Source organism: Centroberyx affinis, unplaced genomic scaffold (assembly GCF_046629955.1).
Source record: "Centroberyx affinis isolate AG114_WGS23_722 - 3 ecotype Tasmania unplaced genomic scaffold, CSIRO-AGI_Caff_v1 ptg003375l_1, whole genome shotgun sequence".
NCBI lineage: Eukaryota > Metazoa > Chordata > Actinopteri > Beryciformes > Berycidae > Centroberyx > Centroberyx affinis.
This window is the reverse complement of record NW_027281364.1, coordinates 259,378-276,802: the sequence shown is the minus strand read 5'-3', so window position 1 is coordinate 276,802 and position 17,425 is coordinate 259,378. Positions and strand designations below refer to the sequence as shown.

At 45.8% G+C, this 17,425-nt stretch overlaps 1 protein-coding gene across 1 annotated transcript; it reads left to right on the top strand.

The window, feature by feature from the left end:
- The first annotated feature begins 336 nt into the window (after nucleotides 1-336).
- Nucleotides 337-16,935, top strand: LOC139660727 (fibulin-2-like). The gene is made up of 4 exons (XM_071538934.1): nucleotides 337-1,284; nucleotides 1,478-1,549; nucleotides 1,774-2,224; nucleotides 16,793-16,935. Exons 1-4 carry the CDS (start codon nucleotides 337-339, stop codon nucleotides 16,933-16,935), a joined length of 1,614 nt encoding a protein of 537 aa, XP_071395035.1.
- Nucleotides 16,936-17,425: the final 490 nt, after the last annotated feature.

The following is a 17,425-nucleotide window of genomic DNA, read 5'->3' as shown; positions in this document are numbered from 1 at the left end:
TGTAGTCATAATGTTAGGACTCTGGACAACCATGAGGCTGTAAAAGTGGGACTCACATGAGAGGCTGAGCTCAACTACGAAGCCAGATGTTGGCCTGGACTCTGAGACTCAGTCTGCTTTCAGTGTGTGTAATAGGCCTCTCTCTCTCTCTCTCTCTCTCTCTCTCTCTCTCTCTCTCTCTCTCTCTCTGTCTGTTTGTCTGTCTCTGCTATTTCTTTCAGGTTCAGCGTCGAGGTGATTCATGAGGGCAGAGCACGGCAAAAATCCTTGAAGAAAAACTAAAGGCCGTGGACCACATCTGATCTTCCTCTGATTGTTTTATGTTTCCCTGGTGCCATGGCCAGTCTCTTAAGAGCTGAAGTGACATTGCTGAAGTGCGCCTTGCTCTCCCTCTACCTGAGTGCTTGCTTGTGCCAGCGTGACTGCACCGGAGTGGACTGTCCTTTGCTTAACAACTGCATCGAAGAAGTCCTGGAGAGCGGCGCCTGTTGCGCTTCGTGCGTGCAAACCGGCTGCACGTGCGAGGGTTACCAATACTACGATTGCGTCAATGCCGGGTTCAAGAATGGCAAGGTGCCCGAGGGAGACTCTTATTTTGTCGACTACGGCAGCACGGAATGCTCCTGCCCTGAGGGAGGGGGCCGGATAAGCTGCCACTTCATCAGCTGTCCCGACATCCCTCCTAACTGCATTCAGGTTTCAGAGCCTACAGACGGCTGCATCCAGTGCGAACGGATCGGATGCGTCCAGGGTGGGCAAAAGTATGAGGCTGGTCACTCCTTCCACATGGACCCCTGCCGGGTCTGTCACTGCCCCAACGACGGTGGGAAGCTGATGTGCTACCCTGTACCCGACTGTGACCCGCATAAAGTCCATAAACCCATGCTAGCTGCACCCACAGAGGAGAACGCCTCCGATGGGCATGACAGCGACCCGTACAAGTTTGACCAACAAGGCCCCGTGGATCACTTCTCCACACCGTACCGCCTCTCATCTAGTGGGAATATCCCTCTCTTCAAACCGCCTTCGTTGGATAAGGAGGAGCTGGAAGATTACGATTATGGTCCCACAGACCTTCCGGAGTCCTACCCTGAACCTCTGGTCTTCCCCACCCAATCCTCCCCGTCCGGCAAGGTCATCTCCGTGTCCCGCGGCTCTGACAGGGCTGACAGAACCCCTACCCTTCAGAGCTTTGACAGAGGAACCAAGCTGGCGCTGAGAGAGCGATACGGAGTTCACGAGCATGCCACAGACAGAGAGGAAGTGACAGAAAGTCCCGTGACGGTAGAGCAGAGTACAGCCAGGCCATCTGTCCACGAGGACGCCACTACGGCTTGGCGGAGAAGCAGCACACAGGGTTTAGCGCATGCGCAAAGCAGCTCGGCGAGTCATGTCAGTCCACAGACAGATTTACAGAATCCAGTGCATGCGCAGGGCAGTTCGGATAGGGTCATACTTCCACTACACCGCGGTTCAGGGAGTGAAAAGCACTTGGTTCGTCCACATCAGAGTTCAGAGAGTCCGGTTCATCCGCATAGAGGCCCTGAGAGTAAGACACATACACAAAATGTGTCAGATAGTGCGGTACTCCCACTGCACCCACTTAGAGGTTCAGAGAGTCAGATCTACTCACTCCATCCAGCGAGAAGCACAGAGAGTCAAACCCATCCACAGAAGAGTTCAGATTGGGCGAATTTTCCACTATACGCGCCGAGAAGCCCAGAGACTCCAGTCCATCCCCAGCCAAGTGCAAAGGGTCAAATACAATTACAGGGGACAGTGGCACCAGAAGATAAGGAAGGGGAAGATGAAGAAGAGATTGAAGAGGAGGAGGAAGAAGAGGAAGAGGAAGAGGAAAGGATAGTAACATTGCAGAATGTCACCGGGCCCGAAGGAAAGGATGTGCCCTACGATATAAATTCAGTACAACAGCAGAGAAGCCACGGAGAATCAGATGGCAGCGGTCCAACCAGCAACTATGAAAAGACCACCGTCAGGCCCAGCACCAGCTCCCCCAGGCGGCCCGAGACCCAGACACCCCCGCTAGTCCGCTTCAGCACCACCAGCCAGCCGCCATCGAGGGTCAAACTACATGGGAGTCAGCCTGGCAAAAAGCCGCTTCAGATGCTGCTTCACGTTCACAGTGAAGACTCAGAGAAGGTGGAGGAAGAGCAAGAGAACGAGAGGAAAGATGGTCCGGTTTTCCTCCTCAAGCCCGATGGAGGTAAGTCAAAGGCCACGTTCACACTGCACACCTTCATGCTCAGTTCAATTGCTGCTTTTTCCGGGTGACAGTTCATGTCTATTCTAGGATGTAACCCATATCTAGGAGTAAAAATAACAAAAGATGTCACGTCTGTTTTTGTACCTGCGCTTCTCCCACTTGTTTTGAACATATTTAAGTTTCGTTATGTGCTCTCTTGTATTTAAGTTTTGTTATGTGCTCTGTTGTTTTGACTGAATTGAGGCGTCTCCCCCAAATACCATACAAAGTCGGCTATTTGGCTTTCTTTCAATTGTTTCAGGTGAGTCACGGAATATTTGCTTATTGTCATGGCAGTGCTAACGAATTCCGATTTGAACGTTCAAATACAAGCTGCATGTAGGTTGCCTGACTCAGGATTTGATTTTGTACCACATATCCATGTGATCCAGATCGGAATTGAAAAACTGCGACGTTATGCAGCTTTTTGCTGTTCAGACTGATTAGAAAACATCAGATCTGTCACATGTGAGGGAAAGAAATTGGGACACTTTCAGCTGCACCATACTGTATTGCTGTGTTGCACTTCATAAATCTGAATTATAGTATTTCAGCTCTGAGAATTAAAATGGACAACAGTGATGTAATACTGTCCAGCATTCTGTGTCCCATTTGGAGCAGCATAAATCATGTAAATCTAGGCACTCTCAGTCTTCCCAATGTTTAGCTACATAACATTGTTCTCACAGAACAATGTTTTCTTTCTCTCTCTGGTTATAAATACCAAGCCAAGCCATATTTCATGTGAGCATGTAAGGAGTGGAGACACTCTCTGGTCCCCAGGTACCTGGACATGAGCATAAATACAGAGCACAGGGGTCTGTCTGGAGCAGGGAGTCAAACAGTCCTGCTGGGGTGAACATCCTCTCACAGCAGCCTCGCAAGCCCACCAGTCACCACCATCCGTCACCCAACACACAAGGCCACACCGCTTTTTACTGCACATCACCAACGTTCTCCCATTGGAGAAAGACAAGCAAGCTAGGGAGTCTGGGTTGGGTGATAAATTATCTTCGTCTTCTAGCCTTTAGACATAAGACCAAGATGTGGGGTAGACTTTAATTTGCAAGATTGTTTTTTTGTTTTTTTGTTTCAATCTTTGGTGCTAAACGCTCATTCCTGTCGTGTTTTTGCACTGCACTTCCCAGAGATCACCTGTCAATCAAACTGTGTGTCCTTGGATTTCTGTAGGTGGCGCTGTTTTCTTTGTCTGTTCAGCCATGGTGGCTGTCGCTGCTCATGCTAACTACCCAGTTCTTCTTCTGCAAATGTAAAAGCTCTCATGAACTGGCTATCGGTTGAATCACTGTTGTGTTATCGCAGTTGACGAAAGAGAGTAGCAAAAAGTACATGTATTTAGATGGAAATGTCTTGGATTGTTACTTTAACTTTTGGTCTAAATGGTGGAACGTGTGGTTGTACTTTATATGAGACACCTGAGTTATTATTTGAGAATGCCCGTCTTTAAAGGAAGTATGCAGCGAAGCTACTGCAGCAGATCCAGATGTTGGTGCCCTGGGCACTCGGATATACAGACAGTACAGTATGTGCGTTACATAGCAGCCAGATATATAAGGCTCTGCTCTGAGACAAATGTGAGACGTGTACACTCGGCACATTCAGTCATAAAACTCTTTGAACGGAGCATGCGGAAAGTAATGTGATCCGGTTCTTCATCTATTAGGAGGCTAGTCACGATCAATTAATCTTTTGATGAGATAATGTAATTACGCAATCATCGCGTGCCAGATTTGATTTACTCTCCGGCCATGTGCTCATTGATTCAGAATAATAAGGAAGGACTTCTGTGCAGCGGAATGACCTGATCGCCTAGTTTCGGGGGCGCTTCTTGGAAATGGCACCTTGCTCTGTCCTCATGCATGAGGATAAGCTGAGGATGGCTTATCTAGCGGTGTGGCAGGGGGCTCTCCTTCCAGATAAACTGCTTCCTCCAGATAGAAACACTCCGGACTACAGACGAGTATTCTTATTGTGGAGATAGAGGGGAAGGCCAGGCGGGGCCTCTCTCTCCGGGCGGCTCATAATGAAGCAGGACAGTAGTTTATCAGTGCTGATGGCGCAGAGCCCAGGGAGCACACAGGGTTTGGCTGGCAGCACTTTAACTTCTGACACAAGTGACCCAATTTATTATAAAATAGGCTTCTCGGTTATCTTTCTGAAGCACACTGCTGAAAGGCAGAGTTTGTCTCGCATGCTATCTGCTTGAAACACATCTGCTTACAACTTGCCATAACTGATTGTTTCCAGGGATGGGACGATATTTCGGAATTCAATAAATCGCAATATAAAAATGTGACAATACGCCCCCGGTTTGTTCTCTACACAGTATGTACTTCACCTGTCACTTGCCTGCAGTGACTCATATGAACGATGCTCAAGATAGTCACATATCCGAAAGAGCCTGTCAGGGTGATTCAGTGGCTAGTCCGTCAAGCGAGAGTGATTTGTTTGGCATGTCGCGGCTTCCCGCTCTTTGCCCCCGGACTCAGGTGAGTCAGTCCTGAAGTGGCTCTCCCAAGGTTGCCGTCATGATAAATAGTGCATGATGGGAACAGCTGGAGTCTGACGCCGACGCATGGTTCAAATTCTAATCTGTTACATTCCTCCGCTTTGAACTTTTTGATGGACATCTTTGCGATTCCTGTGAACTTGACACACACACACAAAAAATTCTTTGCCCCCGGTTTTGTTTAGCATTATTGGTTTGCTCCTTTGATACCCTACCCAGGATAAAACCTGTACCTTTACTGACATAAACCTTTTTAATTTCTGGTGTAGTTACAGATTGAAATTAAAGAGGCGTTAAGTGATCTATAATTTTTCTCAACCTGTATCCGCAACCAAAGGAAATGCAACATCGACAGGTGTGGCACAGCTTACGGTGGCCTGTAATGGACAGAATTAATAAAGATGTCCACAACAGAGAGGAGTAAGCTAGATCCAACAGAAGCATCTAGTGAAGAGGTAATACATCACCAATACTGGGTCTAGGAATAGGTGGTGGTGATGTGTGTGAGGGGGCATTTTGCGCTATAAGACAGAAAGAAACGAAGGTATCGCACCTTTAAAATAAGACACACCACAACAGCAGCAAATGGGTTTTTTTCCCCGCAACTCGGCCAGCCCCCGTAGGATCCTCTGTGCCCGCGGAGCCTCTGTGGGCGATCCAGATTCAAGGCTCCAGACGGCCCCCGGAGAGAAGATGGCAATCAAAACACCGGTCACGCTCCCAGGCTCTGACAGATAGAATGGTCGGGGGGGATGTGCTTCACACGATCTGGACCGGTCATGGCTGTCCACATCGCTACACTTTACACACCACGCTATAAATAGACAGAGGGACTGGCAGCTGACTTTTCACATCATCATTTTCACAGACACTCTCTCTCTCTCTCTCTCTCCCCAACCTGCGTGTGTTTCGCGAAACGGGAGACAAAAGTTTCCATGTGTTCACCTTTTGGTCACAGCGATTCCTCTGGGATGTGCAACAGCAAACACTGAGCCGTGCGCACTTAGGGAGATGTGAATTCGATCTGAAATCTGGAGAGTATCCGACCAGCGGAGTATGTGCACAAAACTCAAAACACACATTTCTCTTCATGTCTGGATTTTGTGCGCGAGTGATGAGAAGGGTTATTGACATTTATTATTTTCCTCCAAGCAGTACCGTACTGTTAGAACTTAGCGATGACATGCGAACCACATGACGAGTCAATTGAAGAAACGCTTTAGGACCGGATTTACCGGATGTGTGGATATTTATCTTGATGTCACTGCAGTCTCAGTTCCATCATGCTGAAGCATTTGTCTCATAGATTCGACCCATGTGTAGAATTTCTTTGTGTCTTTGCCCGCTTCGTCCGCAGTCCAGGACGGACGTGATCGCAGATTTCCGAAATGTACCCAAAAGAGGAGGCGGCGGCTTTATCTTCATTAACGAAAACGAAAGAGTTAATCGCTGCGATGAGTAGACGGTGATTGTTTTCTGGCTCGGCTCCATCTCATCAAGATGAACTATCTGTGTAATTCTCTTGCCTCTCGTCCTTTTCTGTAACTCTCTGTTGTCCTACCACAGCCTTGGCACCTGGCTCCGTACGCCTCAGCTTCCAGTTTACTAATTATAAAAACTCTAATTACCACAGTGAGTGGGTTTTTGTGATGAGTGGTCATCTTTTGAGCACTTGAAAGTCTGCGTTCTTTCGGATTTACTTCATTAATAGTACTTTTACTTGCCTAAACAGTAAATAGTGGATTGGAGTATAATTGCCCGCCAGCCATTTGCGGTTTGTCCTTGGCTGCAACTCCCGCAATTAAAGCCAACGCTGTTTTTATCACCCAAAAGTAGCTTCTTCCAACACCGCCGCTGATTAGGTCTGTTCAAATTCAGATTATTCATAATGACTGCCGCAAAATGGCAAATTAATTAGTGTTGGAGGTTGAGAGGGAGAGGGGTAATTTTGGGACAGGCACAATGTCTTAATGATTTTCATTCAGAGGCAATTCAAGTAATAATCCAAGCTGCATTTTTATTTCACTAAATGTCCATTTTTTTCTACTCTCTGTCGTTTGAAATAATACAATGATGACTCAATCAGTTGCTGTTCTGAACACCCGGTGTCTGGTGTAGTGGGTCTGTCCTGTGTCCTCACTTCTTCCAGGGGTTAGTTCGGGATTAGGACTTGGGTTTAGCGTTAAGGGTTTAGGATATGACTGATATGGATTTGTGAAGGCTGATACTGATATTTTTGGATTGAAGCTTGAAGATTAAAGCTTGAGATTTTGTGTCGATATTCAGTTTCTTTAAGTGTTTTACCCAGAATGTTATTCTTGGCGGGGTGGAAAAGCCTTTGGAACAGAATTGTAGACCATCATGGGACAAAGGCCAGGGGTAGTGGATAGGGATTGAATGAAGGCCCTTACAAGTATACTAATACAAGCGTGTGTGTGTGTGTGTGTGTGGGTGAAAGAGGTAGTTTACTGACTAATACACAGTTATATGTAAGTATTCCATGTGCTATTAAGCAAAGGTGAGAGTCTCTGCCTGGATGTCGAGGGAAAACGGTGCGGGCTGAGTGTGGGTACTTCTTAGTGTCTTATCAATTCTAGGGATTGTCATTTACTGCAACGCTTTCTCATAAACCCAGCCACAAAGTAACTGTGGCAGCCATATCATAAACAAACTGTTTCCCCCCAGATGGTCGTATAATCATCTCTCATCATCTCAAATGATTTCAACGCTATTTCGTTTTGCACTTTTTTTTTGCAATTTCAGCCGCTCTCTCTGGGCTCTCAACCTGTTTCACAGTATCTGCATCTGCCTTCGCTGTGTTTTAACTCCAGTTGAAGCATTTCACGCTCCTCCTTGGGTTTAGAAAATTCAACAAACCTTTTCAAAACCAATTAGATAAACAGAAAAATGCATGTCCACCGAGCTAAAAACAAGGCTGTTTTTCTTCGTTCATGAAAAGTTGACATTTTGGAGATGCAAGGTTTACAACAGCTTATGGAGTCCTTAAGAAGACTCCATATAAGCTGTTGCAGAGACTGCCATCTCCATCTTTGGGCCTGGGTAGATCGACCTTTGCCGGGTCAAGCTATTGAGGTCGAGAGGTCGAGAGTAAAGCCCTTAAATGAAGTCAAGCATTCTCAGCAGCAGTCACAAATCATCACGGTGTCTAATAGTGTTGCGCACAGCTTTGACTTGACCTAGGCTGGCGGGGTCTCCGCTTTGGAGGGAGCAAACCCAGAGCAAAGGGACAAAATCCCAGTTATTTACGGCGTTAGTGGAAGCTCCGTCCGATTAGCGGCTCCGAGATGGACGACCCCCGGTGTCTCCTGCGCCCGCCTGGGGGTCCGGGTTTTTTTTTTTTTTTTTTCCATTTGAAGTCAGCGTGTGAGAACAGCATTACGTGTGATGGATGGGAGGGTTCTGTTATTGCCTCGGACCCAGGGGGGGAGTCGGTATGATCCTCTTGAGCCTCCGCGGTTCTTGCTTCCCCGTGGCTCTGCTGTCCCCCGGATAATGCTGCTGTTATGAACGTCCATTCATACACACTCATGTCCTACTGTCGGCCTGACCCACAGTGTGACCCCAATCACCAAAACAATACCGGCTAAACACACCGTACAGATGACTACAGAGAAATATAGGCCAGTGAAGGCTGTACCGCAGTGTACCGTACTGTAGCGCATGGTGCAATAGGCAAAAGGGGTGAGCCAACATTTGTGTTGCGGCCCAGGAAAATACTGAATCTAACCTGGACCCGATCCCGTTTGTGTCATAGCATCTCACTGTCTGAGCTGAAATGTAAGACACACAAAAGAAAACATACTTCCTTTATTTCCATTGCCTGCGGCCTTTTTCCTCCGCTCTGAAACACAGCCGAGCAGAATAAAGCTCCGCTGTTCGCTGAGAGTCTGGGTGGAAAATCAGAAGCGGATTTTTTTTTTTTTTATTGTTATTCACAACAATAGCGAGAGCGTCTCTTAAGATGTCTGCATTAAAAGCAACCGGCATAGATCTTGTGAATAATGGATGGTATCGATTCTCATCTCCCGTTTTTTATTTCTTGCATGTAACGCGGCCCTGATGGCTTTTCCTTTATACATATCTTAAGTGGATCTGTGAAAGCGTTCGCCTCTATCTCCTGTTTTGTTCCCGGCTGATGTCAGAGGCGTTTTCTTGCTCGCGGGGGCCCGGCCGGCGGCAGGAAGGCGATCCCAGAAACGGAATGAGGTAGAGTGGCGTCCGTTTTTTCATCGGGGGGGGGGGGGGGGGGGGCGTTGTCTTTATCTCTAAATGTGCGGAGATACACAGGCATGAGCCGGGCCTTCAAGCAGCTAATCATGCATTTTGTTTTCCGCGGGTGTGGGACTTCAGTGTGAGTCAAAGTCAAACAAACACACTCAGATCTGTCACTGAGTATACACCAAATTTCCAAGTTTCTTTGTGGATGGAGATGGAGATGGAGGTCATTAGGGAAACTGAGCATCGCTATTCTCGTTAACTAATCAAGGCGACGATCTCCCTCTTGTAATAACACATCTTTGTGAGGAGGGCATGTGAAACAATGGGAAGTCGTGGTTTTAAGATCCGGAGCGGGGAGTTAAGCACTTAAGTGTCTTTGAAGGCTCGTGATCAAGACCAGATATGCCAATATAGAACATTCCAGCTAAAGTAGTTTAATAGGTAGATAAAGGGTGATCTAGTAAAGATGTAATGTGTGTCATCTGGTTTCAGAGTAGATTAACAAGAGGAATCAAGCTGGAGCGGAATGTGTGTGAATACGACACTTTGCTGTGTACTATCTGCTGATCAATAGACTTTTTCACCATACAGGATTTGAAAATGATTCAGCAGATGACATGAAAGGAGGTGAGCGAGTTCAACGTCAAACCAAACGAGCAAAAAATCATCAGCTTTTGATCTTTTGAACTGATATCAGAACAATATGTAGGTCCTGATTTCACAAAATAGATGCAGGCAGCAGTTATGGACGACTACGGACGTCGTCTCAGCTTTCATTTTGGTGCAATATTTAGCGTCCAAATGTTTTCTGGGCGGCATTATACTGAAAAGTCACATTGTGCGTTTGGTTGAGTAGACACCAGGAAAATACTACTCAGAATATAAAGACGCTGTGCACCATGAGTCATGATAAAATTAGCCAATTACAGAAAACAGCAGCAACGTCATACGAGACTTGCATCAGCATTTGGGCTTCAGTGTGGCTTTAATAGTAGTATGGTCATGTCCCATGTTGATATTTCTCATACATGCACTTACAGATTAGGAAGTATGAACAGTATACAGTATGGTTAGTGGCTAATTTCGTAGCCAGTTTCCCCACAAGGATCATTATAGTTACCATAACAGTACTTTGGCATAGGTGCCATGAGAATCTAGTCCTTTCAAAATGTAATGGATGGATTGCTTTTTTCTCAGAGGCCATATGTCAGGATATACTGTATACCCACTGACTGCTAAAATGCTTCTTTTTCTTATGGAAAAACATTCAAAATGGATTCATGCTTCATGCCTTCAGGTTTTGAACATTTGGACCAAAAGTCTAAATGGCGGGAGTCTTGGTGTTTTGTGGCCAGGGGGGCCAACTCTCTCGCAAAGTCCCCTTCCAAGGCCCTGTCTGGTCCACAGCTCAGATCTCAACCAAACGCCTTGTGTTGGTGAATTCCTACCACAATGGTTCTGCCTGATGCCGTCAGTATTAAGCATAATACAGTATGACAGAGAGAGGGTGACCTGGGGTATGGGGTGAACTGCTCAGATAGTCTTTGTGCCAATTGGTTGAGGGATGATGGTCTTGAGCCAGGTCAGTGGTTTTGATTCATCCATATACTTGACTATTGGCATGAACATCTCATTATATATGCTGGCTATTTGCGCTTTGACAGTTGTGTCTAGTTCAGAACTCATCTTTTATGAATCATGCACACTTATGAAACAGTTACTTGGATTTGGTGTCTGTGTGAAGCCCTCCTGCTGTCTCATATTTGGAGGGAAACAGCGGCAGACGCTTCTCATGAGGCCGTCGGAGTCGGGCCCAGGGTGCCACTCCGGACAGGCTGCTGCTGGGACTGATAGATGGGTCTGATAGATTGCCAGACATGAAAAAGGGCTGATTGGTGGGGGGAGGTGACGGGCACGCCGGGCATCGCAGGAGATTAGCATTGCTGAGTAAAGAGCCGCTTTAGTCGAGAGCAACAACAAAGCTCAAGGCTCTGTTGTTTCAGGAACAACAGGCAAAAGATGCAAAAATCTGTCTGCCTTTGCCCCTATGGCAGGTTGAGCATGGGACAAAGAGAGGGCCGTACTGTACTCTCCTTTCTCCTTTTATACGTGCTTATTTTGACGAAACCACAAAATGTTTCAGGCACAAAGACAACCCTGATGCAATGGAAGGGCAATCCTTTCAAGCCTATAGTCCATTATATTCCCATCTGCTTTACAGATGAGACCCTGGGGGTCTGAGTGAGAAGAAAGGGAGAGGACACTTGCATATACTGATTGGCCAGCTATTGATCCATTGTATGGGATTCCGAAGCAGCATTATGTATTATTTGATTATATCAAAGCTACAGTAGGCAAGATTTTTATGTAAAAATACACCCAGCTTATCAGCCTAAATCACAAAGTGGCCTGTTTGCCCAAATGAAATGGAAATAAAAATTATTCAGAAACTTACCTCTCGCTGCCATGTGGGGCCATCAGTGTGCGAAGTCGCCTAGTGCATCTTATACCCAGTTTATACTCACTCCACATGATATATTGCTGGCAGGATGTTAGGCAGCTAAGCTATTCCTTTTTGACATGATTGGGTAAAGGTTGAGTTTTCTCTCTTTATATCTCACGTCTCACAACTGACGTTTTACCTACTTTGAGATTCGAGAACTCATCCACTGTGCTCATTATGTTGAGAAAGGTCACCAGCGGAATAATTTGAAGCAGCGTCTCATACTTTGCTGGAACTTTGCACCTCGGCAACCTCAACCTGAATATGGTGCCGTAGTATTTTGAAGGATATTCGTGCCAAAATGCTGCATATGCTGCTGTCTATAATTTTGGCAGTCTCCTCATATTGCTGTGGAGCAGGTAGTAAGTCAGTTGCGCTCTGTGTGGTCTATTTGCGTAGGAAGCATTTTGATGAATGGCTGTCACTATGCGTTTCAGGGCAGGGAAAGCTTGCGACTGTGCCAGAGCAGTTAGCATCCTCGCATTGTTCTAAGCCATTACCCGCTTTGGCCTGGTTTTATTATTACCGTCGTAAAAACGACACTCTCCCGAATGCCCGGGGAGCCTAGTCAATCCATACATGCTCCCTGCACAAATAAACACATCGAAACAGAAAGCGCTCAGAGGCAGGAAAGATGGCATCCATCATGTTTTACGCCTGTGGAAGTTCAACAGGAAAGAAGGGAAGTCCTTTCGTAAAGCTGTGTGGAGACAGCACTGTTTGGTCTGGGTCCAGCTGCTGTTAGCCAGGGCTGTAAGGGCATTCAATTTATGGTCCCTTTATATCTTCACCTCTAACTCTAACTCTGACTCCTCCCCACAAGGCGATACCGATACTGATGTTGGATTGAAGCAGCCGATAACCAAGATTTTGTGCCGATATCGTTTAAATTTGTCCATTTCCTTGCCAAAAATGACAAAAAAATAACAAGTATTTAGTGTTTTCCCCAGAATTTTATACTTGGCAGTGGTGGAAAAGCCTCTGAAACAGCATTTAAAAACCTTGGGACACTAAGGCTGTGACCAGAATGGATCACTGTCTGTGTTTCAGGGCTCTAATATGTACATCAGACATTCTTTGTTAGTGTCCGAATCGTAAAATGATATTGTGGAATGATTTTGAGGGCGCTACATATTTCCCACAATGCACTGTAATATCTAGTGAACAAGCCTGGTCACTAATACGGTGAAAGTATACCAAAATACATTGCGAGTCTGTCGTCACCTGGCCGTTACCAAGCAACCAAGTTGTAACCCTTCTGTGGTTTTATAATGATGGCATCTTCTTCTTCACCAAACCTCGTTTACTAATGCAAGTAAATAAACATTTTTTTGGTACCAAAAAGATGTCAAGCTATTCTAAAGACTCTTAACTGCCAATTCATAATTAATTATAAGTGCACATTTTGTTACACTAATTTGAGCTCGTTAACGCTAACGTTAACATTAAAGTCTGTTCAGGAAGATATTTATCTCTAGCTGCAGGTTATACAGTACATAGCTTATTGTAACATGTTTTTTGTTAATGTCAGCTAGTGAGAAGTCCAAAACGTGAAGGAAACCGCACACCTGGATTGGTGAAGTGCCGGCTGTGTGAAAATAAACAGAAAAAAGTAGCCGCACACAACTCCGATGAATAGAATATTTATTCACCGACATAAGGTCGGAAAACGGCTAGATGGGAACGTCGGTGAATATTTTTTTTTCTGTTTCATGTCAGCTAGTGACACATATATGATTGGCTTTGAAGGAATATTGGTAACTTGTCAAATGTTAGTTGAAACATTTGTTTATGCGACTGGTGAACGCAGACGCAGGTTGATGATGAATGATGATGAATTAAGTGTCCGAATTCACTCATTAATCACGTGTGATTTACCGCTAATTAGTGCACTAATAGAGCAGCACTATGTAGGGAAATACACATGAAGGAATAGTGATCCATTCCGGCCACGGCCTAAAACTCTCTCATTGAAACTCATACAGATAACATTCTTTAAGGGTTAGCAGCTCCTTAAGGCAGGGTGACCCCCCCCGCCCCACACCTATTCACTCTGGGATTACTGCCTTTAGGTGAAGAATGAATCTACAGAAAACATGTCAACTTTCATGTCAGGTTTCATGTCACCCTACTCTCCGGCCGATCTTCCTCAGCCTGTAATCGTCCTTAACTGCTGACCATTAGCACCGAGAGGCATCCGTCTCACAAAGAGATTACCGGCCGCGGTGATTAATTACCTCATATGCTGCAGCCCGGTATCTGGATGCTGTCATACGTTCTGGAGCCGTGCAGATGTGTCTGACATATGCCTCGGCGTACCGAGAGACAGGTCTGCATCGGGCCAGACAGAGTAATGATGGTTCGAGCAGTGTGAGGCCGGCCTAATCAGTCCAGACAAACCCCATGGGAGCTCCTTAAGCCGCTTCGGGGGACTTTTAGGCAGCTGCACGGCTCTTTATTTTTAGCGTATCTGCTAGATAACAGGCCCGGGTTTGGTTCGAGAAGCGAGACTATCCTGTGGCACCCACGCCGACTCCCGCGCCAACAGCTATTGACAAAAGTCTGGTTTACGAGCTTTAAATATGTGCGCTCCTTTCTATTGTTCCTCGGGTAATTAGTAGGCTACTCCTGAATGTTAAGCTGCATCTGACCCTCCGGTTGAACCTCATGTTTGGCCTTTGGCAAGCACTCCCGGGAACATACTTCACATAGCAGTGGGAAATTACACCGCTTCCCATTTTTTTTTTTTTTTTTTTTTTTTTTTTTTTTTTTAGTGTCTCCTCTCCGGTGCAAAAAAAAAAAAAAAAGTCCCGACGGTTTGTTTTCATTCCTCAGACGGTGCTGATGTTTGCTGATCCCTTCTTAAACGCATGCAGCAGGTCTATTAAACAGGGGTCTGGGAGGGAAGTGGTGTGAGCGATCTTTTCCAGTCGCATTATATAAGCCTGTCCTCAAAGGGGCTGTAATAATCTTCTGATTGACTGAAGGAGACTTATACTAGGGCGCACATTGTTGGGATTAGAAACAGATCTCACAGATTGCGTTCAGACTCATCAATAAAACAGAGATATGTCAACCTCAGACGGAGTTGTGGTGAAGATTAAAGTCTTTCTGAAGAATAGCCTCACAAAGGACATCAATTCTACAGTAATGTAATGTTTTGGAGTAAAACATGAAATGTTTTGGGGGAGAAATAAGGAGTTGCTTTTACTTTCTGCTTCTCTCAACTCGCCTGTGTTTTTGTTTTTTTTGAAGACAGTGCTTATAAATTATGCACAGTAAGCTGCAGACAGCCTTAGCTTTAAGTGATTGTTTACTGAGCATTACAGCAATCGGGACTAAGATGAAACCGAATGCGGCACGCTTGAAATAAAAGGAGATTCAAAGCGAAGCTCAAAGCAGAACCGGTGGAGGCATTTTATGACTCAGTGGTTCTTTTTTATCTGAATGTACACTGCGCAGTATAGGATTAGCATAGTTTAGATTCAACACGCTCCTGGGTGAATGGAATTGATATTAAGTCATTCCTTTCTCCTGAAAGAGCAAATAATGCAGTCAGTAAACTGATCCCACTGCTATATTTGTTGTCATGTGGAGCAAATTCTCTGACATGGGCATTTTTTAATTACAGTGAATAAGCTCTATGTTTCAACAGGAATTCATATAGTGAAGTAAATGCACTCTCTTAGCTGTGTATAGTAGATGTGTGTTCAAGCCTGATTGCTTTTATGCATTACAACAGTATTAGTTCTTGAAAGTTATTGAAATTTGTGGTACTTTTGTGTTTTATTGTTGTTCATCGGTGTAAATTTGGTTCATGTCCGCGAGTGAGAAATAAGACATGAGAAAAGTTATAAAACAAAGCTTAGTTTCACGCAATGTGAATATGAAGAATATGCAGCATAAGCCTGGTGTTCTATATCAGTGTATAAGCCGACGAGGGTTTATTGAATTGAAAAACAAAAGCTCTTTGTCGCCGGCTTTTTCTTCAAAGGGCACGGAGGGAAGCGTTGGTGTGTGTGTGTGTGTGTGTGTGTGTGTGTGTGTGTGTGTGTGTGTGTGTGTGCGCGCCATGCAGCCTGGGGTATGACAGCGAGGCGGTGGGGAGGCAGACGAGCTCTCGGGGCTCTATAGTGCCGAGCAGCAGCAGCAGCAGCAGCGGGCCGCCTCCGCACACACACACACACACACACACACACACACACACACACACACAGCTCCACGCAGAGCAGCCAGGCTCACTGCTGCAGACTCAGCAGTGGGGGGGGGGGGGGGGGGCATTTCAAGTCTCTGTGGGACCCTACAGCAGCAGCAATGTCAGTTTGACGGCTGTGACGGGCCCCGCCGCGTCACCGGGGCCCTCTTTTGACGTCGGCGAGGCTGGCCTCCAATCAGCTGCGACCAAACAAAACTGGGATTGATTTTTCTGCTGGTTCACGCCACGACAAATATGCGGAGGGTTAGAAATATGAGACACATTCGTTCAATTATGGGATTTAATGGGTTCCTGGTTTTTACACATGTTTTATGCTCGTTTCCCTCGGTTGATGACACCGAAATGATTCCCTTCTTCCCTCCGCATAAGTGGATGATTAAGTGGAGATGGTTTTTAAAAGAGGAGCCATTACGGGAATTTTTATTTTGGTGCTCTTTCACTGAATAGCCAACTGCAAGATGGCCAATTTGATTTGCAGTGCCAATTACCAGTGCTTCGTTACCAATCCGATATTACCTCCACAGTGATGTATAAGCAGCTTTGTGTGGACGAATGAGTGAGAGAGTCTATTTTTCCCACTTGTCAAACTTCCCATCATGGGGTCAACATGGCCGGTGGCAGCATGCATAAACTCTGTGTGATTCGGGCTCTATACTCTTTGTCAGCCTGTCACTCTTAACCCTACCAGAGGACTGCAGTTTCTAGAGTGAAAACTATATATAGACTACAGCCTCCCCCAGACTTTTGCCATCTGTAAATTGGGAGTACAGCGAGTAAAATAAAAAAGTTTCCAATCATAAAACAGACTACTGTATTCTGTCAACACGACTGTACACTTTTAGTCAGCTGTCAAAATCATAAAGAGGCGCCCGTGAGGCTGGGTGTAGTCTACCATATGTCTGACTGCTTACCGTATTCACTGTCTGTTCCACGTAGCGAGGCAGTGCAAGGGCCGGGCAGACACGGTGGATTTACAGCAGAACCCTTTTCCATAAATCTTCGCTGCTGATGTACGCATACCTGCATGTGTCTGGGTCGCAGGTCCAGCCGCTCCGGGTCCAGGTGTTTCTGCTGAGGAGCTGGTGGATAGCTGCTGTGCCGACGGCCAGCGGTGGGCCACAGAAAAGCACCACTGTGACCACCTGCCTCTTCAGAACAGTGACGGGAACTCTATATGCAGGTAAGACACGACGCCTCAGTGTGGAGGGAGTAAGTCATCTCATTGGTTGAGGTAAACTTCGGTGGGTGGAGCCAAGAAATAACACAGTAGCAAGAGCGCTAGGCTTCATAATATTACCTCCTATAATTTAAGTTCAAATTTTTTTTTACTTAAATGCGATATCTCAGGCACTACTTCGATTTAGAGGTTCAATTTCAAATGGATGGTAACTTTTTCAGACCAGAGTTCCTTCTTTGCCATTCAGGTTTGCCAGTTCACTAACTTGTGCTTCACAAAACTGTGGTTCTTTGGCTCCGCCCACTGAGCTTAAACTCAACCAATGAGATTATTTCTGCCTCCAGAGCAGCTCTGCCTCTGAGAAATGTTTGTATACCTAAAGCTCCAATCTACCTCAATTTGTGCCGCCGTTTTCCGTGCATGATTTTGTGTCAACATAATGTTCATTGGGTGGTGTATGTGCGTATATCTTTATTTGTATGTGTGTGTGTGTGTGT